Raw genomic sequence first — 24,248 nt, 5'->3', positions numbered from 1 at the left:
GGGCTCACTGAAGCCTGAGTACGTCATGGGGCTGGGGTCCCACCACGGGGTAGCAGTGGGCCAGAGAAGAAGGGAAAGGTGGCACATTGCCAGTTTCATCTCTAATCTCAAAGTAAGTTTCACTTGCTCAAAAGGCTGGTGTTCAAGGGTTTGGGCCAATTTTTTAAAAAAATATATGTTTTTATTGATTTCAGAGAGAGGAAGGGCAGAGGGAGAGAGGGAGAGAAACATTAATGATGAGCAAGAATCATAGATCACCCACATGCTCCCCACTGGGGATCGAGCCCGCAACCTGGGCTTGTGCCTTGACTGGGAATTAAACTGTGACCTCCTGGTTCATAGGTTGCCACTCAACCACTTAGTCACACCAGCCAGACGGTTTGGGCCAATTTGTTGTGAAAAAAAAAAAAAAAAAAAAAAGCCATTGATTCCTACCGGTCTTTTGTTTAGCTCTGAAGAAAGGAGCTCAGCTTCACAGGTCCGGCAGCAGCACATGGCCGTGTCCTGCCAGGTGAGGCCAGAATTGGAGCTTGATTGGTGAGGAGGCCCCAGGGAGTGTCTGCCCAGTGGGAGACCTGGATGGAGCACAAAACCCGCACACCACCTGCCGGAACGCAGAGCGTTCTGTGTCTGCTAGCACGTTCACAGCTGAAGGCGAGCCTGGACGTGCTCTGGGTTGACAATGGCCTTTTCTAGGAGTGGGGCAGCAGGAGGGCAGCTTTGCTGGGACCATGGAACAGGCCGGGTGAGTGGAGTTCAGTATTTTTTGTTATAACTTCTTCTTTTTTTCCACATGAAAACATTCATGATTGAAGCATTTTTTAAAATTTTATGAACAAAGAGCTAGCATTGTTTCTGCAGTGAGGTCGATATGTCTTGAATGACCCATTCAAGGAAGTTCACTTAGTCCAGCTTGTGAAGCCTGTATCCTTCGTATCCTGACGCAAACACTGGCAGCCCATATCGAGGCCATATTTCCGGCTCAGACCTGCCCGTTTGAGCAGACGCAGCAAGAACAAGAACCCTGGCCAGAGTCTCTCCAATGGCTCCAGCGGGGCTGCTGACCAGCCGTCTTGCTCTCTCAGGTGCCTCAAGGTAAAAGCTTGTGATAACTTCTTCAACTCGCCACACTGAGCCACCTGCCACTCGAGAGAGACGTTCGTCTGCAGGGAACACTGGCAGGCAGGCCTCTGGCCAGGCAGCAGAATGAGAACCTGGCATGGAGTGCACTGCTCGGGCATTGCTGCCTCATGTGGACAAGAAGAGTTTGTAGGATTGAGAGTAGGACGGGGACTCAGCACGCTGAAGCCAACCTGGGTTTTAGGGGGAAACTCCCATCTCCACCCAAGAGAAGGCCCTTTGGTATAAGGTGGGCTCGCTGAGGTCTCAGGAGGCAGCACCAGTATGAGGGGTAGCAGGGAACCCTCTGGGCTGTGAATTCGGAGCAGAAGGGCCGAGGGCTCATGCCCTAGTAAGAAGCCTCAGAAAGCAAGGAACAGCCTGAACACATCAGGGGATCAGTTAGAAAAAAAGTCAGATCTCCAAGTCACCCTGCACCCCACCCCCCGCCCCCAGGTCAGGAGAGTAGATCTGAGAAGGCTCCCGAAGGGGTTGTGGCTCTTACTGTGCTCCCACAGGCAGAGCTGTTCTGGGATTCCCAAGCGTGGGTGGACCGAAATTAGATCTTATTTTCCTCCTCTAGCCCACTCTTCCTGAGTTTCCCATCTGGGAGAGTCCATGCTCTTTTAGACTTCGATGCCTTGCTTACTGCATCCCTTACATGCCTTCTAAATATCTTTCAACCCCCTGCCCTCTTCCTTTGTATACTCATTGCCACTGCCACATCTGGGCTCTAATCGTTTTTCATTTAATAGAATCAGTTGGTCTTCATGCCTCCTACCTTGCTCTTCTCCAAACCACGAGCGATCTCTCGGCACAGAAACGTGATTATGTCCCTGCTCAGACTTCTCCTCCGTGCCAGGATAGAATCTAAACTCAGCGTGTTGCTTTTATAATGTGTGCCCAGAAAGACACATATGCTTCAGTCCAAGTTTAGTTCTTAGTCAAACATTTCCATTCCCAGTTATCTCTTTTGGATCTAGAAGTGATGCCTCAGAATTATTCTTTTAAAAAAAATTATATATATATATGTAGGTATGTATATACTGATTTCAGAGAGGAAGGAAGAGAGAGGGAGAGAGAGAGAGAAAGAGAGAGAGAGAGAGAGAGAGAGAGAGAGAGAGAGAGAGAGAGAGAGAAACATCAATGATGAGAGAGAATCATCGACTGGCTGCCTCCTGTACGCCCCCTACTGGGGATCGAGCCCACAACCCGAGCATGTGACCTTGACTGGAATCGAACCTGGGACCTTTCAGTCCACAGGCTGTCCTGCTGTCATTTTGAGATGTCCTGCTGTCTATCCACTGAGCCAAACCAGCCAGGGCGCTCAGAATCATTCTTAATAACCTGTGCTCTTTCGTGTTTGGGAGATGAGTTTGGACTTCTTGACTTCGCGTCATTTCTTTGACTTGTGTCCTGTCCTCAGTCAAGTGTAAATTCTTAGAAGATATTTATTATTATTATTATTTCTTCATCCTTTTTGCCCTTGACCTGTGATAGCCACGATGAGAGCAGAAGTATCCTGTACTGTTCCCAGTGACAGAGCCTGAGCCTCCGGCCAGACTCTGGTGGGTGGTCTCCGGGGTCTGGAGCAGATTTCTCCCTCAGCGTCATTGTTTGGGAGTTTTATTCCCTCGCCCGTACCCAGCCATCCAGGTCTGCCGGCTGTCTCCTGTGCTGTTGCTCTGGCTTTGCTTACCCGCGTTACTGGAGGTTTGGCAAACAGTCTGGCAGTCTGGTGGATTGCTCAGGCCGGCTTCAGACTTGGTTGACGAATCAGACACGTTGGCTACATCTGCAACAGGAGCACGTGGGTGACAAGTTGTGATCCTGAGATTGGATCTGAGAAGTATTGGAGGCAAATAGAAATATGCATTCTGATTTTCTAGCTCCTTGCACTTCTGACTCAGAAAAGAGTTAGGAGGCTTCAAGAACTAGACTCCTTCTGCTTTTCTGGGAGACAAGATGAACAATAAAGTGAACAAAAATGGTGACTTCCCAAAATTACAGATCAGGTTGGCGTCAGGAACATAAGCACCATACTTCTGCTGTAACCTACAAGGACAGCACCCTTCTTTCCCTGCCTTCATCTCCATCCTTCTCAAGTCTCACCTCTATGTTTTGCTTCACTCACCTCTCTATCAAGCAAGTTCCCTTATCAGTGGATCTGCTGCACAAGACCAGCCTTTTAAAAAGGAAAAGATAAAACAGATGTAAAAACTGTAAAATGGCATTCATCTACAGGTAAAATATTTTACGGGGAACTCTCAGTTAAATGGAACACAATTTTTTGTTTGAATTAATTTTGATTCAAATTTTGTCAATTTGTTTTTGAACTATGGGATTTGGGAAGCTTTTCTATTATAAAAATGTTTTGTGCTAGCAGTTTTGTGATAACAGAATTTGAATTTTTGTGTGTAAGACATTTTTTCTCGTTCATTTTGAGATGTCCTGCTGTCCTTTAAATCTTTCTTCTCCACTTATAGTATGTGATCTTTTGAATAAGTCCTATTTGAAATTTCTCAAAAAGTACTGTTTTTCTTGGATTGGAATTAGAGCTTCCATATTTTTCTCACATCTATTTCCTTTAACTCCCTTCCCCAAGCAATCTGTTACTATTTCTTACATGTCTTTCCAGATAAATGTCATGCATATATAAACATTATGTTTGCATATGTATTTTTCTCCATTTAAAAATTTACAAGCGGTTGCCTAGTATGTCCTCCTATTCTGCACCTTCCTTTCTCTCGTGCTGCATCACAGAGAAATTCCACGTCAGTGTATGTGACAAGTCCAGGAATCAAGGGGTGGAAATGGGAGTGTCATCACTCACTGCTTCTTCCTCAGGTACCCACTAGCAAAATTTTGCTTCTTGTTCCTACAAACTTATGTTTTGCTGGTCTAGACATCTTAATTCCAAAGGGGAAAATGCTTCCACCAGGAGCCACAACAATGGTTCCATTGCACTGGAAGTTAAGACCCAGCCACTTTGGGCTCCTCATATCTCTGAATTGACAGGCAAAGAAGGGAGTTACTATGCTGGGTGGGGTGATTGATCCTGACTACCAAGGGGACATTGGACTACTAGTCTACAGTGGAGGGAGAAGAGAGCTTGTCTGAAATATGGGAGGTCTCTTAGTTACCATGTCCTGTGATTAAGATCAATGGGAAATTACAATAACCTAATCTAGGCAATTCCTTATCATATATTCTGGATAATGGAGACTAATAAGTGTACAGAGAAATCTCCTTAATTCTTTTCAATGGCCAGATTATATCCCTAATGATGAAAATGCCATAACTGAATCATCCTCTTTGATTCACAATTAGACTCTTCCCTGTGTTTTTCTAATTTCACCAGTGTATCAATAAATATCTGCACACATACATCTTTGTGCACAAATGCTACTACACCTGAAGACCAAGGAATGTGATTTATGAATCTTAAAGATGACAAATATGTATATTTTTTTCTGTGCATGTTTTGTATGACATGTACCTTAGAATGCCATTTCCCAATAGGAAAATGTTGTGATTGTGTATGTTCTGTACAATATCAGGCATTTTGTAGCGCCTTAATAATTATTTTAAAACAATAATAATTTTCAGAATAGCCAGTCAATTTATGTAACATTACTAAATACCAGTAAGAATGGATGGATATATATATATAATTTATTTATTTCAGAGAGGAAGAGAGAAGTAGAAACATCAATGATGAGAGAGAATCATTGATCAGCTGCCCCCTGCACCGCCCCGGCCCCCCCTCCCCCACTGGGAATCAAGTCTGCAACCCGGTCCACCGACTGGGAATGGAACCATGACCTCCTGGTTCATAGGTCGATGCTCAACCAGTGAGCCACACTGGCTGGGCAGGACATTCTTTTTAAGTGTGTCTCTTGACCTACATAAGCAGAGAGAGTGCTTTCGGTAAGCCAAAGGATGTTGGCTATTCTTTACAGGAAGCCCAATGAGTCTCCTTGGGCCTCTTGTAACAAACACCCACTAGAATTATGATTTTGGAATCATTTCCATTGCAAATCCCCTCTTTCCACGCCCCTTTCAAAGGCAGCTGTGATATTTGGCTTCTAACCAAGGCCTGCTGCACCAACAATTCTCTAAATTTTATTTATATTTCATGTGCAGCTTGCTCAAACTCTCACTTTCCCAGGTGCCAGATGCTGGCTTGGACACACTCCAGTGGAAAGTGCTTTCCTGTAAAATAATAAAAAGTAAAATGCCGAACAAACCGCCTCTTTATATCAGGCTTGCTCCTGGTTTACCAAAGTTAAGTACTTTAATAATGACTTCACTATTTTCCCAAATTTGCAATCCCCCAAATTCCCTCTTCACCTACCTCCACACCAAATTGTCCTTTGGCTTCCGTAGGATATAAAAGCTTAGAGTCATTACGTGTTTCTTCAGTGTTCATTTGAAAATGTTAGAGGAGAGGATCTATCTGTCTCACATGCTCTCAGGGGTGCCTGATATAACCCACCCACAGGGATTTCAAATATGATTTGGGTGAGAAGATAAAGCATGAATCTATTTATAGAATTTTAAAAGATATCAAATAATTTAATACCTGTTTTAATAGCTTTAACATGTTTTCTTATATATATACACTAGAGGCCCGGTGCGCGAAATTCATGCATGGGTGTGGTCCCTAGGCCTGGCCAGAGATTGAAGGGTGAGCATCTGGCACGGAAGGGCAGGTCCCAGCTGACCTCAGGGGTCTGGGCAGCACCTGGGCCCCGGGTCCCCCGTGCGCCCCCCTCCGCCTGAGTCCCGGCCCAAGTCCCCACGCGGAGATGCGGTGAGCGTGGCCGGACGCCGCAGGCCAGGGTGCAGCGTGGGCCTCTGGGCTGCCCAGTGGCACAGCATGGAAGCCGGGTGGGCAGCACGCTCCCTCCCGGCTGGCCTTGAAGACCGGCTCCTGAGAGAACCCATGGGGAGCCCGACCGGTCCCTGTGGTCCTGGAGGCGGCCCCGCCATGTTCCACGCCACACATGTCATAGCAAGTGCTCAAACTCCTGGTTGAGCAATTTGCATATTAGGCTTTTATTATATAGGATATTTTTATTGATTTCAGAGAGGAAGGGAGAGGGATAGATATATAGAAACATCAGTGTTGATAGAGAATCACTGACTGGCTGTATGCCCCACACTGGGGATCCAGCCTCCAACCCAGGCATGTGCCCTGGCTGGGAATTGAACCGTGACCTCTGGTTCATAGGTCAAAGCTCAACCACTGAGCCATGCTGGCCAGGTGCTTTAACATGTTTTCACCAAAAAGTGATGCTTTCTGTGTTTTATAATAATACTGTCCCTGCAATGGCACAGAATTTTGGCATGACACTCTAAAAATTAACCCAGAATTGGCCTTTGTGATAGGGTTCTTCCTTGCTTAAAGGCAGTCCTCAATTCAAAGATCCTATTTGTGAAGCGAGCAGCAATATTAAGTAGATCCTAAGAAAATGAACATAATTTTTTAGAGATTGCCAGTTCACTCTTGGTTTTCACCTCCACCTCCTGCACGGGTTTATGTGGTAGCATTTCACAGCTGAAAACCAGTGAAATTCCTGGTTCTATCCTAGAAAAATTGAGAACCTTAGGCATGAAAATTCGTGCCAAAAGCTTGTGGTTATAATCTGGGGTTTAAATGAACTCTGTAAAGCATGCTGTGATTTGCATGTGTGTCTGTGTGGGTGTGAAGCTGCTATAAAATAAAATTTCGGCTTGGCTGTCAAGTATCGATTTTCAAATAGCATTGGGCTCTGTAGATCTCATTTTCTTTTTTCACTCTTTCCGTTAGATGGCGGTAGATATCCAATAAATAACTTCAGAAAGGCTGGTGGGAGGCGTTGAGAAGAGAGTGGGTTGTGTGTGTGTGTGTGTGTGTGTGTGTGTGCGTGTGTCTGTGTGTGTTTTGTTTGTTTTTTTCTTTTCACCTCGTCGGTTTCTGGGCTGACACATATTGAAGATCATAGGTGGCGGGTGGGCGTGGAACACATTAAATTTTTCGTGTGCGTGTGTGTGGCCGGAAGACTTGCCACAGACCACCTGTTTAATCCATGCTCTCTCTAAGCACAGGGTAGCAATTGCCAACTGGAAAAAAAAATCCCTAGAATTTTTTTCTCAAGTATCAACAGACGGGGCCATTCAGAAGAGCAGCCAGCGTTGATTTAAACGTGTGCGGCGTCGGTTGCACACATTAGTGGAGAGAAGGACAGACACTCGCTGGTGGCGAACGGCCGCTGCAGGCTGTGGGCTCAAATCCCACAGCGTGACCTGCGATCAACCCACAAATATCATGGATTCCCCACGTGTGCCTAGCACCAGATCAGCAACGACACGAGAAATACAGCAATCCTCGTAGAGAATAGAAAACATACGCACAGAAAAATATGTGCCGCGCGAGACCTAGCCTGAGAAAATACTTGTTGTCATGAAGGTGGTAAGTCCTCGTCGCCTTCCGCGGGAGAGGTCAGCGGGGTACGAAGTGGCCGAAGGGTTATGCTTTGTGTAGGGAGCGAGAGAGGAGAGGGAGGAATAAGAAAGGGTAAGAGACCTCGGGGGGGGGGGATCGTGGGAATCTTTGGAGACGTCGGGAGAGAACTGAGGATTTGGGAGGGGAGAGGGAACGAAGGGAAGGGTAGGGCGAAGTCCAGCAGCCTTGGAAGGGCGGGCTCAGCGGACCCTTCTTTCTGCACTGAGGCCCCGGCATTCCCGTCGGAGTGGCGCGTTGCCGGTCAGCTTCCGCGCCGGGGCTGTTTCCCAGACCCTCGGGCGAGGCGGCGCCCCGTGCCCAGCGGCCGCGGACAGCGCTGGGTCGCACCGGGCAGCCAGGGTGGACCGCGGAGGGGGCGTGGCGAGGGCGGGCCGGAGGGGGCGTGGCGTGAGCGGGCCGGAGTGGGCGGAGCTCCTCGTGTGGGCGGGGCTGCCCTCGTGTGGGCGGGTCCCTCCGGTGTGGGCGGGGCTCTCCTCCGGCCGCCGTTGCTGCCGCCGCCTCCGCCCGCCGCGCGGACCGAGGGAGCGGGTGGCCGCTGCCTGCGCGCCCGGGGCCGGGGCTGCGGTGGGCCAGGATGTCGGGCTTCCTGGAGGAGCTGCTGGGCGAGAAGCTGGTGACGGGCGGCGGCGAGGAGGTGGACGTGCACTCCCTGGGCGCCCGCGGCATCTCGCTGCTCGGGCTCTACTTCGGCTGCAGCCTGAGCGCCCCCTGCGCGCAGCTCAGCGCCAGCCTGGCCGCTTTCTACAGCCGCCTGCGGGGGGACGCGGCGGCCGGGCCGGGGGCGGGAGCCGGAGCGGGGCCGGGGGCCGGGGCGGCCGCGGAGCCGGACTCCCGGCGCCGCCTGGAGATCGTCTTCGTGTCCTCGGACCAGGACCAGCGGCAGTGGCAGGACTTCGTGCGAGACATGCCGTGGCTGGCGCTGCCCTACAAGGAGAAGCACAGGAAGGTGAGCGGCGCGGGCCGCGGCGGCGCCCCCGGCCTGGGTGCACACCCCGCGCGTTCCCGGGAGCCAGGCCCTCGCCGCCCCCCACCCGCCAGTCCACCCGCTGTCCGTCCCCTCGGTCCCTTCCTCCATCTTTGCACGCACTTCCCCTCCTGTCCCCCAGCCTCATCTTCCTCTGGCTGTGCCGCCCCCCATCCCGGGACCCCACCGGGTTGGGTCTTCCTGCGGCAACTCCTGGGTGCCTATGCCAGACCGCGCCCGAGGGGGAAGTTTGACACCCGCGGGCCCCCCAAACCCGGCTTGCGTCCTGAGGAGTCGAGAGCCCCTTCCGCACGAGTTGGGAGCCTCCCGTACGGGGTGGCTGCGCTGGGGGGGTCCTGACCCCCTGTCCCCTACCGGGCAGAGTTGCAGGGAGGGCCTCTTCGTCCCCCAGCCACTCGACCCCTCTCGGATACCTGTAGTGGGTGGGGGAGGGCGCCAGCCCCCTACCCATAATGCCCAAACCAGGAAGTTTCCTTTCTTTTCCAGAGAAATGTGCTTTTCTGGGACCTCTGCCCCTGGGACCCTGGACCCAGAGGCCGAGATCAGGCTGCCCTCGCCCCGGGAAGGCGGCCGCTGGCCGCGGCTTTGGGCGAGAAGGGAGCTCACTTCTCTCCCTTTCTCACTCCTCTGCGCCCCGGCCTGAACTAGTGGCCACCCAGGAGCTTTTCCTTGTCTGGCCGTCCAGCCATCCTCTCCGGCTTCCCCCCAGGCACAGGAGCAGACCCGGCCTTGCAGATCTTAGTTGCTGGGCTGGTGGGCCACTGTCGCCTTGGCATGCTTCGCGTTAAATGCTGAACTGATCCCATAGGTGCAGATGGACCCGGCGGAAGGAGGATTTGGGGAAATGTATACTTCGCTGTCAACTTCTCTTTCCTCCCAGTTTGCTGCTGAAGTTAGGTTGGGTTTTTGAGTGTTATCTGTTGGACGAAGATGTCCGTTTTAATCAAATGAATTCAGGAACTTCTGTCATGAACCTAAACGAAAAGTTTTGGGGTGCTCTTGCTTCGTTCGTGTGCAGCGGGTGAATTCAGCCCCTCGCTTTCTGAGCAGCTCAGTCAGTGGACAGGAGAAGGCTGTTCTGGGGGCCTTTAGCCTCCTCTAGGGAGGATGGTAACGGCATGCCATGTGTTTCTTTTATGTGTAGAGATTCCTGTTGAGAAGCATGATTTAGATTTAGTGAGAGCAGAAGGCTTATCCTGTGACCCCAAATGTCTCCAGTAAATCATCCGTCCTGAAGCAGTGTCAGGTACAGACTTGGGATTTAAAGTATGAAATACAGTGTAACAAATGCAGCTTGTACATGTAACACTGGAAGGACAAGGGCTCACTAACCACACAGAGGCAAAACCTGGCATTTTAACCATTTTTTTAGGTGATTTTGCCCATCTGTGATTTATGTGTTTGGTAGTGCATTCGTATGAGTGGTTAGTCCATTTTTGCTTTACAATGTGGAGCCCTTTGCTTCCTTAGCGGTGGTTTTTATAGGCCTTTTGGGGAGGAATAATGTTCAGAAAGTGATTTACCAAGTAATATTTCCATCCTTATGACAAGTGTCTATTATAGACCAGAGTCTGTATAAAGTAATATCCTTATCGGGTAACACCGGTGACTTCTAGCTTTTGCAAACATACAGTGATGGTAAAATGTGACAGACCTGTGAAAATCACAGTGGGGAAAATAAATTCATTGGGAAGTAAAACTATGGAGCAAATTGAGCTTTTTCTCGAAAAAGAATATTTGATATGACATAGGCCGTGCCTGTTTCTCTATGCCCTGGCCAATCCCTTTGCATGAAAAAACGTGGTCTAAGGCCCTAGCCTAAACCTGCTAGTTCCACCAGGATGAGAGCCTGGATGACACAAGTTGAAAATATAGTTCAGAATGCTGCACGTGCCCAAACCATGATGTGTAAGTATTTAAACATTTTATTTTTTTGCTCAGTGTTTTTCTGTGTACTTAGTTCTCTAAAACAAGTCCAGTTTTGAGGCTGTAGTTTCTGTTCTTGGATGTTCATGAATAGGTAACTCAAGATCTTATGCCAGAAACATTCTTATTTGAAGTGATACAACCAGGTAAAAGGACTCCAGCTATGTTTCTTACGGAAAACATACTCTTGAAAATTACGAAAGCTGTGCACGCACTTTGAAAGGGGTTGCTTTCCCTCTTGATCCCAGAGATGTAGTACAAACCCCTTTTCAGTCATTTTGAGTTCTTGTCTTTCTTGTTGGAAATTGGGGTGCTTGTGATGCCAGTTCCATGATAAGACCAGTGAAAAGTCCAGGGCACCCCCAGTTCAGGGTGCTGGGTGGATGAACACTCACCTTCTTCTTTTTTTAAAAATTAAACTATATTTTTATTGATTTCAGAGAGGAAGGGAGAGGGAGACAGAGATAGAAACATCAATGATGAGAGAGAATCATTGATCGGCTGCCTCCTGCACGCTTCCTACTGGGGACGGAGCCTGCAACCTGGCATGTGCCCTTGGCCAGAATTGAACCTGGGACCCTTCAGTCCACAGGCTCTATCCACTGAACCAAACTGGCCAGGGCAGCACTTACTTTTTTGTTGATGTTCGTGTTTCACCAACTACAAAAATGGCTTTAAAGAAGAGAATTTTGTTTTACATTGAAGGTAAACCAAAGTTGCAGATTACTAATTTTTTAAAAGTTCTCATTAACATTTGTTCTTTAAGACCATTCGTATACTTCCCATTGGGATAACAAAGGATATGGTTCTAATTAGTTATTGGCTGGCATTTCTCTAAAGAAAATTGAAAAATTATGGTGGGGAAAGAAAATGCCGTGTGGTATTTCTTTTTTTTTTTTCTTCTTTTATTAATTTCCCCTTTTATGTAGTAAGAAAGTCAGGGGATGACCATATATGTTAAGCCTGCATTTTGCCCAGCTCCTCACCCCTTGATTGGAGCTGTGAGAAAACAGCAAATAAAAGAATTCCAGCATCTTTTAAAATAATTCTTGACGGAAGGTCATCCTATTCCTACTTGCTTTAGTGGTAGGTGCAAAAGTAATGGAAGCTTCACTCTTTGGCTTCCAAGTACACACATATAAATAGCAGTACAGGAATTGTAATTATTATTATTATTTTTTTAATATATTTTATTGATTTTTTACAGAGAGGAAGGGAGAGAGATAGTCAGAAACATCGATGAGAGAGAAACATCGATCAGCCACCTCCTGCACATCCCCCACTGGGGATATGCCCGCAACCCAGGTACATGCCCTTGACCGGAATCGAACCTGGGACCTTTCAGTCCGCAGGCCGATGCTCTATCCATTGAGCCAAACCGGTTTCGGCAGGAATTGTAATTAGATGATAATAGAACTTTGAGTGAATTTATAAGCGCAGTTTTGTGAGGAAACATAATCCTGAAGTTAAGGCAGTTAGACTTGTTTTAGGTAGGTTTGTTTTTTGTTTTCTTGGCAGACATTTTTCCGATTTCTGGAGAGTGAGGATGTGAGAAATAGTTGGAAAGTGGTGAAGATTTGGACTTTTGGGAATTTTGGTCTATCCCACTAGAAGTTATTTAGTTGTCAGAACCGGAGAGTTGATCTACAGGATCTACTTCCGCATCACAGAGGAGAGCACTGGTTTTGGTTTTAAAGCCACAGGACTCAGCTTGGCCTGGGCTGGATGCCTGATGGGAAACATTTGGTCAGTGTGGGTGTGCTGACATCAAAGAGCACAGGTTTGCAGGGGTCTGGCTTGTCCTGGAATGTCCTGCCTGACAAAGGGGAAGAGAGTGGGGGGGCAGGAGCGCGGCGGAGTCAGGGGAGTCTGGTCCAGCACCCCTGGTCTACCTGCTGTAGCTAGGATAAGTGGCACCTTCTTGCTACCCGCTGTGGGCGGCTTGCTCTGCGTGGTTCATTTGGTTCCGACTAAATCAGAGGCGTGGCCTAGAACTCACCTGAATCCCTTTGGATGGGGAAAGATTTGGTACCAACCCAACTCTCTCTCCTTTAAATCCAAATACCCTAGCCAGGGGTGGGCTAACTTTTTGACTCGAGGGCCACAATGGGTTCTTAAACTGGACCGGAGGGCCGGAACAAAAGCATGGATGGAGTGTTTGTATGAACTAATATAAATTCAAAGTAAACATCATTACATAAAAGGGTACGGTCTTTTTTTTTTTTTTTTAGTTTTATTCATTTCAAAGGGCCGGATCCGGCCCGCGGGACATAGTTTGCCCACGGCTACCCTAGCCACTAAGACAGTGGTTCTCAACCTTCTGGCCCTTTAAATACAGTTTCTCATGTTGTGACCCAACCATAAAATTATTTTTGTTGCTACTTCATAACTGTAAAGTTGCTACTGTTATGAATCATAATGTAAATATCTGATATGCAGGATGGTCTTAGGCGACCCCTGTGAAAGGGTTGTTTGACCGCCAAAGGGGTCACGACCCACAGGTTGAGAACTGCTGCACTAAGAGGACGATTTCTACAACACTCACAGGCCACTTTTGATCAAGATGGTAAGAGATGGCAAGAAGGCACAACTTTGGAAATTGGGGATTTTTGCCTTCTGCATAAGAAGCCCGCACCAGCCCCGAGAGGTTCCCTCTCTTGACTGTGTGGCTCCGATTGATAAAGACAACAGTCCAGTTAAAGTAATAAGAGCAATTTTCCTTAAGAGGCCTTTCCTTGTTCCATTATCTGTAATGCATGTTCTAATCTCATTTTTCTTCTCTGCACAATGAAGCTGTCTAGCGTAATGCCTAGAAAGACGGGCGGGCCTGGGTTCAGATCCTGGCTCTGCCATTTAGTAGCTCTGCTCCTTGTGCAGTTTACCCTACATGTCTGTGGAGATGGTAATGGCACCTGCCTTACAGGATTGTTGTAAAGACTACACGAGATCATATACACATGCCTGGCACACAGTGTGTGCCCCATTAATGCTAGCTATAATTTGTTTAATACATTGCCATGGGATTTAGTAATGCATGTCACAGCTTGAGCTTTTAGAATCTATCACACCATAGAATGGCAAAACTGTGATGAGGTGTATTTTTTTTAACTTTTCAAACAAATGACTTTTATAAGCATACAAGGGCATACAGCTAAGCAGTTGAAAGATTTGCCCTCGAAAAGATTATAATTGAGTAGATAGACCTGGAAGAATGAAGCAAAAGCAAATGAATTATTAAAAAAAGGCCCTAGCCGGTTTGGCTCAGTGGATAGAGCATCGGCCTGCGGACTGAAAGGTCCCAGGTTCGATTCCAGTCAAGGGCATGTACCTTGGTTGCGGGCACATCCCCAGTAGGAGGTGTGCAGGAGGCAGCTGATCGATGTTTCTCTCTCATTGATGTTTCTCTCTATCCCTTCCCCTTCCTCTCTGTAAAAAATCAATAAAATATATATATATATTTTTTAAAAGTACTGTTCCTTAAAGTACTGATAGCGCTGCTAATGACTGAGCTCCACGCTTCTGTTTGCCATCGACACAGAGGCAGCAGGTCAGTGAAGCCGAGGCGTGATAAAGGGCAGCAGCTTTAAGAGGATGAGGCATCTTCTTGAGAGAGATTCGTCATGCACTTGGTGCTGCGTCTGTGGGGTGCCAAAGCTCTTACGCGTGTCTTCTACTGATGGCGCTTCCGTCCGGGCAGCATGGAAGTTGCGGCTTGCTGCTCTTTCACGTGGGGAGAAACGGACCGTGCTGGGTCCTGGAGCAGTACAAACTCACCCCCTAGCACGGAACTGCCTCCCCTCCCAGCTCCGGAATGCTGTCGGATAGCTTTGCTCAGACTTGTAGCCTTCGCAGATTTAATCCTTGCCTTCCAGTTGGCTGCGAAGGCCCCACTGAAGAGCTGTCCACGGCTCTTGCTAATTAATTTGTCTTTTGATATGGGTTGGAATGTGAACCAGAGCACAGAGAAAAGCAGTGGGTTTTGAGGTGAGGGTCATTGATTTTATTCTACTCTACTCTAGTTTTTCTTTTCTTCTTTCTTACCTTTTTATCACTCTTCCTTTTGAGGGGGGTTCTTGGTTTCATATCAGCACAAGTCTGAGAAAGAAGGCTTTTTATTGTTCACAGCAGGGGTGGGGGGGTGAACGAGTCCCTCGGTGGGAGGGTCTTCTTCTTGTCTGATAGGGCTTGGTGCTCCCGCTAGCCCCACCCTGAACTAGACCAGCTCCTGACTGCATGGTATCGTTCCAGGGGAAAGCATAGGCTTGGCATAGGATGTGTTTATTTCTTCTCGTTCCGAATTCCCAGCGAGCAGTAATCACCAGGGTGCCAGTTTTCTGTAGTTCATTAATCTGCCATTATGCTTACCCAAAGGCACTGAAAGAAAATGGCAATGAATTTATTATTTTTTTAAATTTATCTTTATTATTGAAAGTATGACAAATGAGCCCCTTTTCCACCCATTGACCCCCTCCACCCCACTCCTACCACCTCCCCCACCTTTACCACACTATTGGCTGTGACCACGGCTATATGCATACATGCATGTAAGTTCTTCCGTTACTCTCTCCCCAACACCCCTCTCCCCGCCCTTCCCTCTGAGAATCCTCAGTCCTTTGCATGTCTCTGGATCTATTTTGGTTGCCAGTTTCTTTTGTTCATTAGATTCCACATATAAGTGAGATCATGTGATATTTGTCTTTCTCTGACTGGCTAATTTCACTTAGCATAACAACCTCCAGGTCTCTCCATATTGTCTCAAAGGGCTGCACGGTGTTCCATCGTGTAAATGTACCACAGCTTTTTTTATCCACTCATCTGCTGGTGGGCACTTGGGCTGCTTCCAGATCTTAGCTACTGTAAGTAATGCTGCTATGAACATAGGGGTGCATATTTTCTTTCTGATTGGTGTTTCAGGCTTCTTATGATATAACTAGAGGCTCAGTGCACCAATTTGTGTACAGGTGGGGTCTGGCCAGCCCACTGTGATCAGGGCCTATGGGGCCAGGCTGGCTGGGGATAAGGGGAGGTGGGAGGCTGCCCGGCTCGCCCTGCCCCCCAATCAGGGTGTGGGGGCCGATCAGGGGCAAGGCCGGGGTGGGGGAAGGGGTCAAGGGTGGTTGGCTGGCTGGCCACCCCCTGGTCGAACTCCAGTGGAACTCCTGGTTGAGGGAACAATTTGTATATTACCCTTTTATTATATACTAGGGGCCCGGTGCACGAAATTCGTGCACTGGGTGTGTGTGTGGGGGGGAGTGTCCCTCAGCCCAGCCTGCCCCCTCTCACATACTGGGAGCCCTCAGGTGTTGACCCCCATCACCCTCCAATCGCAGGATCGGCCCCTTGCCCAGGCCTGACACCTCTGACAGAGGTGTCAGGCCTGGGCAGGGGACCCTCATTTCCCCCCATCACTGGTTCTGCCCCCAGCCCAGGCCTGATGCCTCTGGCCCAGGCATCAGGCCTGGGCAGAGGACCCCCAGACCCCTCCGATTGCCGGCTCTGCCCCTTGCCCAGGCCTGATGCCTCGGCCAGAGGCGTAGACCCCCATCACCCTCCGATCGCCTGATCGGCCCCTTGCCCAGGCCTGACGCCTCCGCCAGAGGTGTCAGGCTTGGACAGGGGACCCCCATCTCCCCCCGATCACTGGCTCTGGCCCCCGCCCAGGCCTGAGGCCTCTGGCCCAGGAATCATGCCTGGGCAGGGGATCCCCATCTCCCTCTGATCGCTTGCTCCACCCCCCGCCCAAGCCTGATGCCTCTGACCCAGGCTTCAGGCCTGGGCAAGGGGACCATCATATCCCCCCAATCCCCGGCTCCGCCCCCCACCCAGGCCTGATGCCTCTGGCCCAGGCATCAGGCCTGGGCAGGGGACCCCCAGCCCCCCGCCCAGGCCTGATGCCTCGGCCAGAGGAGTTGACCCTCATCACCCTCCGATCACCAATCACCGGATCGGCCCCTTGACCAGGCCTGAGGCCTCCGGCAGAGGTGTCAGGCCTGGGCAGGGGACCCCCAGCTCCCCGCGGTTGCAGGCTCCGCCCCTGCCCAGGCCTAACGCCTCTGGCCTAGGCGTCCGGCCAGGCAGCGGGGACCTGCAGTGGCAGCGGGGGCGGGGGGGGGGGCCCACGATCGCGCGGGCTCCGCCCCTGCCCCTGCAGGACGCCTCTGGCTGAGGCTTCCGTCCCAGGCAGCAGGGACTGACAGCTGCAGCGGCCCCGCGATCGTGGGCTTCGCTTTAGGCCCAGGCAAGGGACCCCTAGCTCCTGGGACTGCCGGAGCTTCGACCGTGCCCAGCTCCCATCGCTGGCTCCACCCCTACTTCCTGCTATCACTGGCCAGGGCGGAAAAGGCACCTGATTCTCCGATCATGGCTGGGGGGCAGGGCAAAGGCGGCCCCAGGGCCTGCCCCCCAGCTCTTAGCTCCCCCCTGGGTTTCCAATCACTGTCAGTGGCAGAGGGCTTCTTCCTGCTTTCCCTTTCGCCTCCCTGCATTGTGCCTACATATGCAAATTAGCTGCCATCTTGTTGGCAGTTAACTGCCAATCTTAGTTGGCAGTTAATTTGCATATAGCCCTGATTAGCCAATGAAAAGGGTAGCAGCCGTACGCCAATTACCATTTTTCTCTTTTATTAGTGTAGAGGATCCTAGAAGTGGGATCACTGGGTCAAATGGCAGTTCCATTTTTAATTTTTTGAGGAAATGCCACACTATTTTCCATAGTGGTTGTACCAGTCTGCATTCCCACCAGCAATGGACTAGGGTTCCTTTTTCTTCACATCCTCGCCAGCACTTATTGTTTGTTGATTGTTGATGGTAGCCATTCTGGCTGGTGTGAGGTGGTACTTCATTGTCATCTTAATTTGCATTTCTCTGATGATTAGTGACTTGAGCATTTTTTCATATATCTTGGCCATTTGTATGCCCTCTTTGGAGAAGTGTCTATTCAGGTCCTCTGCCCATTTTTTAATTCGATTGTTTGTCTTTTTGTTGAGTTGTATGAGTACTTTATATGCATATTTGGAAGTTAACCCTTATCAGATGTATCATCGGCAACTGTGTTCTCCCGTATGTTGGGTTCCCTTTTCATATTGATGCTGGTTTCTTTTGCTGTGCAGAAGCTTTTTATTTTGATGTAGTCCCATTTGTTTATTTTTTTCCTTTGTTCCTCTTTCCCTAGGTGTTGTATCAGTGAAAATTTCCTACATGAGATGTCTGATATTTTTTTGCCTATGTTTTCTTCTAGGATTTTTATGGTTCCACAACTTACATTTAAGTCTTTTATCCATTTTGAGTTTATTCTTGTGTATAGTGTAAGTTGTTGGTCTAGTTTCAAATTTTTTTTTTTTTTTTGCATTTATCTGTCCAATTATCCCAACCCCTCTTAGGGGAGTTTTACCAAATATTCAAATAAGAACCAACACCTATCCTCCTCACACTATTCCAAACAATTCAAGATGAAAGAACACTTCCAAACTCTCTTCACAAGGCCAGCATTCTCCTAATTCCAAAACCACATAAAGACACTACAAAGAAAGAGAATTACAGGCCAATATCCCTGATGAACATAGATGCTAAAATCCCCAACAAAATATTAGCAAATTGGATCCAGCAATATATTAAAAAGATCATACACCATGACCAAGTGGGATTTATTCCAGGGACACAAGGCAAGTACAATATTTGCAAATCAATAAATATGATACATTACATAAACAAATTGAAAGACAAAAATCACATGATCATATCAATAGATGCAGAAAAGCATTTGACAAAATCCAACACACATCTTTGATAAAAACTCTCAGCAAAGTGGGAATAGAAGGATCATACCTCAACATAATGAAGGCCATATATGACAAACCTACAGGCAACATCGTACTCAATGGGCAAAACCTAAAACCATTTCGCCTAAGAACAGGAGCAATACAGGGTTGTCCGCTTTCACCACAGTACTGGAAGTCCTAGCCACAGCGATCAGACAAGAAGAAAAAAATAAAATGGCAATGAATTCAGAATCTTTTTTGCTGATCTGACCTTCATGAAGCTCTTGCATACTGTTGCTTTACATCTTGCCATTATTTTAAAAGTAAATAAGAATTATTTTTAAAATATATATTTTAATTGATTTCAGAGAAGAAGGGAGAGGGAGATAGAAACATCAGTGATGAGAGAGAATCATTGATTGGCTGCCTTCTGCATGCCCCCTACTGGGGATTGAGCCCGCAACCCAGGCATGTGGCCTGACCCGGAATCTTGAACCATGACCTCCTGGTTCATAGGTCGACACTCATCCACTGAGCCACACCAGTTGGGCGTAAATAAGAATTCTTGAGTCTCAGGAGACTTCCTTGATTCTCTGGCACCCCTCACATCCAAAGGACACCGAGTCTTGTCCGAGTCTTGTTGATTTGATCACCTTAATTGCTCTCAACTTTGACCCTTACTCGTCATCCCTATCATCCCTGCTTGAGTTCAGGTTTCATTCAGACCACTGTGTACTAGCAGCCTCTGGAGCTCCTTGCTTCCTCCGGGTGCTGACCTCTGCGGTGATTCTCTAGACTAGCTTCTCACACTGTCCGTAGTCAGTTATCAGTTTTATTTCGGTTTGTTAGTTTCCAGCCAGTCACACACCAATGCACCTGGCCTTACCACACATGCTTCCTGTGCAGCTTCAACCCCTGCAGCTGCGCGCGGAGCTGCCCCACAGGCTGGCCTCTGTCCTGTTCAGTAAGGTGAGCCCATTGATCACAAGCTGGGATGTCGCTGGAATGTCAAGCTGCTGTAGACATTTTAAGTGCTCATTCTTTTTTTTTTTTTTAATATATATTTTATTGATTTTTTACAGAGAGGAAGGGAGAGAGACAGAGTCAGAAACATCGATGAGAGAGAAACACCGATCAGCTGCCTTCTGCACATCTCCTACTGGGGATGTGCCCGCAACCCAGGTACATGCCCTTGACCGGAATCGAACCTGGGACCCTTCAGTCCGCAGGCCGACGCTCTATCCACTGAGCCAAACCGGTTTCGGCTAAGTGCTCATTCTTAGTTCTTGGACTTGCCTGTTGCCTTGGGCCAGTAACAAACAACTCCTGGACAGGCACGGGACTGCACACCCAGCTTGAAAGGCACTGCTCTAGACTGTTGCCAGAAGGGAATGGTAAGCCCCAAAAGACTACTTTGATCGTGTTATCCTCCTGCTTAAGAATTCTTCAGTAGTCCATAATCTCTGGGGTCAGGTCCAAACTCCAGAGCAGCGGTCGCCAACCTTTCGGACCTCACGGACAACCAGCGGTCCGCGGACCACCGGATGGCGACCGCTGCTCCAGAGCATGCTCCGGTCTGTTCTTCTCCCTCATCTCCCACCTGTGCGATGTTCTCTCTCTCCTTTCGGGAGCTTCCAAACTCAGTTCTGGTTTCCCTGCTCCAAGAAGCTTTCCTGCCTCTGTTTCCTCTGGGGAGGATGCTTTTGGGAGCATCCATAGATCGTGTGCATACATATGCTAGCAGTGACCCTTTTGTGTTTTATGGTATTTTTGTTTGTTTTTTCATTAGACAGTGAGCTCCCTGAGCCAAGGGGAGGGGGAGATGGGCAGTGGGTAGGTGCTGAGACCTGGGTCACAGAGAGCAGTGTGTGACTTTGGGGTCGGTGACTTGCATGCACGCTAGTTTCCACGTCCTGTGCGTTGGAATGTTACGTAGCTTGATTTAAAAATTCACTATTATAGTTGGGCCTTAATCGAATGGTCTAATTGTAAATATCTACAGCATGTGGGCGTTCCTGTTTTTGTTTCTGAATGAGTGCTTTAAAGAGCACTTCAATGAGCAAATGGATGCGAAACTCCATTGCCCTGTAATTCTGCGCTTAAAAATAGGAAAAGACTCCACTCTATTTTTGAAATGTCAAAAAGCTTAGGCCATTAAAATAGCCTCCTCTCTGCAGACCTATCATTCCATGCTCTTTTAGTTCAGACATAGTTGGTGTTTCTGTAACCTCTTTCTTCCAAGGAACTCCAACTGCATGCATATTACGTCTTCCGGGCACCTAGTCTTCAGTAGCTATTAAGCGTTTTAATTTTTCAAAGTATGTTTGAGCTGGAGAATTGAAGCCAAGAGACCCGATTATTAGATCGGGGTCACCGAGTTGGAGGAAAGGTCTCAGCGGAACTCCCTTAAATTCAACTCAGTCCTTTCTGTTCATGAAATGGTGTCGGAAAAAGTGTTCACATCAAAGGATCTCCGTGGAAGAGGAGGGAGCCGAACGTTCTCTTTTTAACAAAGGGCTCCGGGTGTGGATTCACTGCAGATATGCATGGGCTCTGAAATAAGTGAGAGGTAGTGTAGCTGCTTAAAGCATTTGCTGTTGCTTGGAAGGCAGGGGAGCCAGAGCTGCTTTTCAGTTGCCGCCTTTGGGGGTGGGGGTGGTTTTTAAGGGCCTTTTAATGATTTGGCTTTTTTTTTATAGATCAGCCAGTGAAGTGCCCCCAACTCCCCTTCATCCTATGCAAAGCCCGAGGGCTGCGTTAGTGCTTTTGTTCAGAGACAACATTGAACTTCAGGTACCCTGCCGAGAGCCGAGGACTAAATCCGTCCTCCCTTTTATGGGGTTTGCAGAAACTGCTGTTCTAACTTCCAGTGAAATTTCAAACATGTGCTTTCTGCTTTATGACAAGTAAGAAGTGGAGTAATTGAAAGTTGCTTGAGTGCTGTTATTTTGGAGTGAAACCCTGTAATGGAAACTTTTGTTCTGTGGCATATGTGATTAAAAACAAACATAAATTTTCTGCTGCTTGCTGGACATAACTCTTGGAGCCAGATATACAATGTCTGTCTGTATGACCTACTCTTCATAAAAATCCTTTTTAAAAAGCAATGTAAGCCTCAGGTTCAGCCTTCCTTCCTGTCACACACCACCCCCCCCCCCCTTGGATTATTTCAATGGAGACACCAATTACAGGTAAATTCAAGTACCATTTCTACAGTTAATAATGCTTCATCTTGGATCACCCCTGGATAGTCATACAACAGGGTGTGGTGAGTTTTGCCCTTCGAGGGGTAGGGTTTCCCTCTTTGTTTTTCTAGGAGAATTTTATCCAGATGAATCGGGTTTGCAGTTTTTTATTTGTCTTTTTTGGTCAATATCCCTGGGATAAAAATCTGAATGGATTTAGTCTGTTTAAAATCAGAAGACGTTGCCTTTTCCCCCCACTTTAAATGAGATCAGGTCAAGACAGTTTGCTTTTGATCGCGGTGGCTCACAGCGCAGCTGCCTCATCTGTTACTCATTTTTTGGGGTTTGATGTGAAATACAAAGATTGGGCAGAACAACGTGCAATAAGGGAAAATCGCCATGTTACCCTCCGAGCTCTGAATGGCAGTGATTGCGGGTGTGAGGGCAGCATTTTTCAGCTTCGGGCACGTGTGTGACTGCAGCCGAGAGCATTTATATCCATAGGCCTTCAGAATTACTCCGCTATTATAGGTGAATGCTGACAGTCTGTTGCCTAGTGGGTGAGTATGGACGCTGGGCCTGGCTTCCTGGGTTTGAATCACTTTCTTTCTTTTTGTTAATCCTCACCTGAGGATACTTTTCCCCTTGATGTTTAGAGAGAGTGGAAAGAAAGGGGAGAGACAGAGAGAGAGAGAAAAACATCGATGTGAGAGAGACACATGGATTGGTTGCCTCCCACACGAGGTCTAGAGATCTAGTCTGCAACCGAGGTAGGTGCCCTTGCCTGGAATCGAACCCGGGACCCTTCAGTCTGCGGCCTGTGGGCCGACACTATCCACTGAGCCAAACGGCCTAGGGCTTGAATCATGTGACTTTGGTGCAGGTTACCTAACAGGTGTGTCACTAGTTCCCGTCAATGAAACGGAGACCATAGTATCTACAGTACAGGAACGTTAAGAGTTAAATGAGTTAACATTTGAAAAGTGTTTAGAACAGTGCCTGGAGCATTGTAAGTGCCATTTAAATGTTTACCCCGGCTCTTGAGTTTCATTCCATATTTTATGGTTATTCATGTTACAGGAGGAAAGAATTTTCAGCTTTTTTCTTTCTTTTTAACCCTCCCCTCCCCCCCCCCCCCTCCCCAAGCACCTGGTTCTTTGCATCTAGTGGCCCATCGCAGAATCTGGTTTCCCCTCAGTTTCTTACCAGGACAGCAGTGACTACTTGTCGGGTGTTGCTTTGAGGACTTACCTATGTCTTTGAAGGTGGGTAGAATTCCAGGCCAGCTCTTTGATTAACTGGGTACTCATTGTTACTGAATGGATTCTAGTTTTACTGTGGAGCTGGGAGAGAGTAGGGGAGAGACACTGGTTTGTGCATATTTCTCCTGCCATTTATTTTAACTTTTTATTATGGGACACTTCAAATATCACACAGGTAGGGAACATAGTGCAGTGAGCCCTTCCGTACCCAGCACCCAGACAGGGTGATCATGGGCTCATGGGCACCCCCACCTACCCCTCACTGAGTGCCATTGTAGCCACTCCCAGAGGGCATATCTGTTTCCTTAACAAACATTTCACTAAGTAACTCTTAAAAAACACACAACCACAATATCCTATCCTGCCTAAAAGCTTCAGTCGTTCCTTAGTATCAGCAAATGTCCAGTCAGCATTCAGATGCCCCCAGTCCTCTCATAGTGTTTTTAGGTTGGTTGGTTTAAATCCAGATAAGGTCTACACATTGCATTTGGTAGCTGTGTCTCTATAGTTTTAACCGGTAGTTTAGGTTAAAAAAGACTTTATTATTTATTGTTCCCTTCTTGCCACATTTCCAGCCTTTTCTTACCCTTATTTCCCCCTCGATCTAGGTCTGTAGTTTGAAAGTGTCCTAGCCTCCTGGGAGGTCCTGGTGTAGGTCCCCTTGCAGCGGTTCTCAACCTGTGGGTCGCGACCCCTTTGGCAGTCGAATGACCCTTTCACAGGAGTTGCCGAAGACCATCCTACATATCAGATATTTATATACGATTCATAACAGTAGCAACATTACAGTGATGAAGTAGCAACAAAAATAATTTTATGGTTGGGTCACAAGATGAGGAACTGTATTGAAAGGGCCAGAAGGTTGAGAACCACTGCTTATAGGCACGGGGAACTCAAATGCTGTCCTCAGGACAGCTGTCCCTTCTCCATCTCTGCGCTCCCCTTGTCTCTGTGGGCCCGCCCTCTGGCAGGCTGGTCCTCGTAGTGACGACGTCAGGACCAAGGGAATCTCATTTGGCAGAGAGAGTTGTCTCAGGATTCCCACAGGAGGAGGCCTGCTTGGTCACCGTCCCATCCCAGAGCCTATCAGTTCGACCAGAGAGTGTAATACTCCGATTGGCAGCTAAACCTGACTCCCAGCCACACCTGTGTAGCCAGGTGGGCTCATGAACCAGGTGGACTGAGCACCAGGTAGGGTGGATGGCTCACTAAGGAAAAGGAGGGTGTGTTGCCAGAGGGAGGGGGCAAGAATGCCGGGCAAGCAGAACTGCAGGCGTCCGCGAGGGTCATCCACGCTCACCCCATGACAGCGGGCCCCAAGCGGTCACCCGGCCTCTGCTGAGGCATTCCTGTGACTACACCCTACCATCTCCCGGGAGGCCTTTCTGACACCCGCCATTCTCTCCCCCGGGACGGACCAGCCTTCAAAGAATGGAGACAGTTCTCTCTGCCAAATGAGATTCCCTGGGTCCTTTGACCATTTCTCTTGGTGTGGGTTCAGGT

The 24,248-nt window shown here is 48.3% G+C and overlaps 1 protein-coding gene across 2 annotated transcripts in view; it reads left to right on the top strand.

Moving 5' to 3' along the window:
- Positions 1-7,155: 7,155 nt before the first annotated feature.
- The window catches only part of NXN (nucleoredoxin), a gene marked incomplete at its 5' end in the record, with an annotated part of 151,365 nt that continues 134,272 nt past the window's right edge, over positions 7,156-24,248 (top strand). The window contains one exon of one of the 2 annotated variants that reach the window (XM_081109380.1): positions 7,156-7,576. In XM_081109380.1, the coding sequence (XP_080965506.1) occupies positions 7,568-7,576 (9 nt within the window). Of the gene's footprint in view, positions 7,577-8,204; positions 8,577-24,248 lie in introns of those variants that run through there. The other variant, XM_081109379.1, reaches the window with a different exon arrangement.

Source organism: Myotis nattereri (genome assembly GCF_964212035.1).
Source record: "Myotis nattereri genome assembly, chromosome: 16".
Taxonomy (NCBI): Eukaryota; Metazoa; Chordata; class Mammalia; order Chiroptera; family Vespertilionidae; genus Myotis; species Myotis nattereri.
This window is presented reverse-complemented; position numbering and strand designations above follow the sequence as displayed.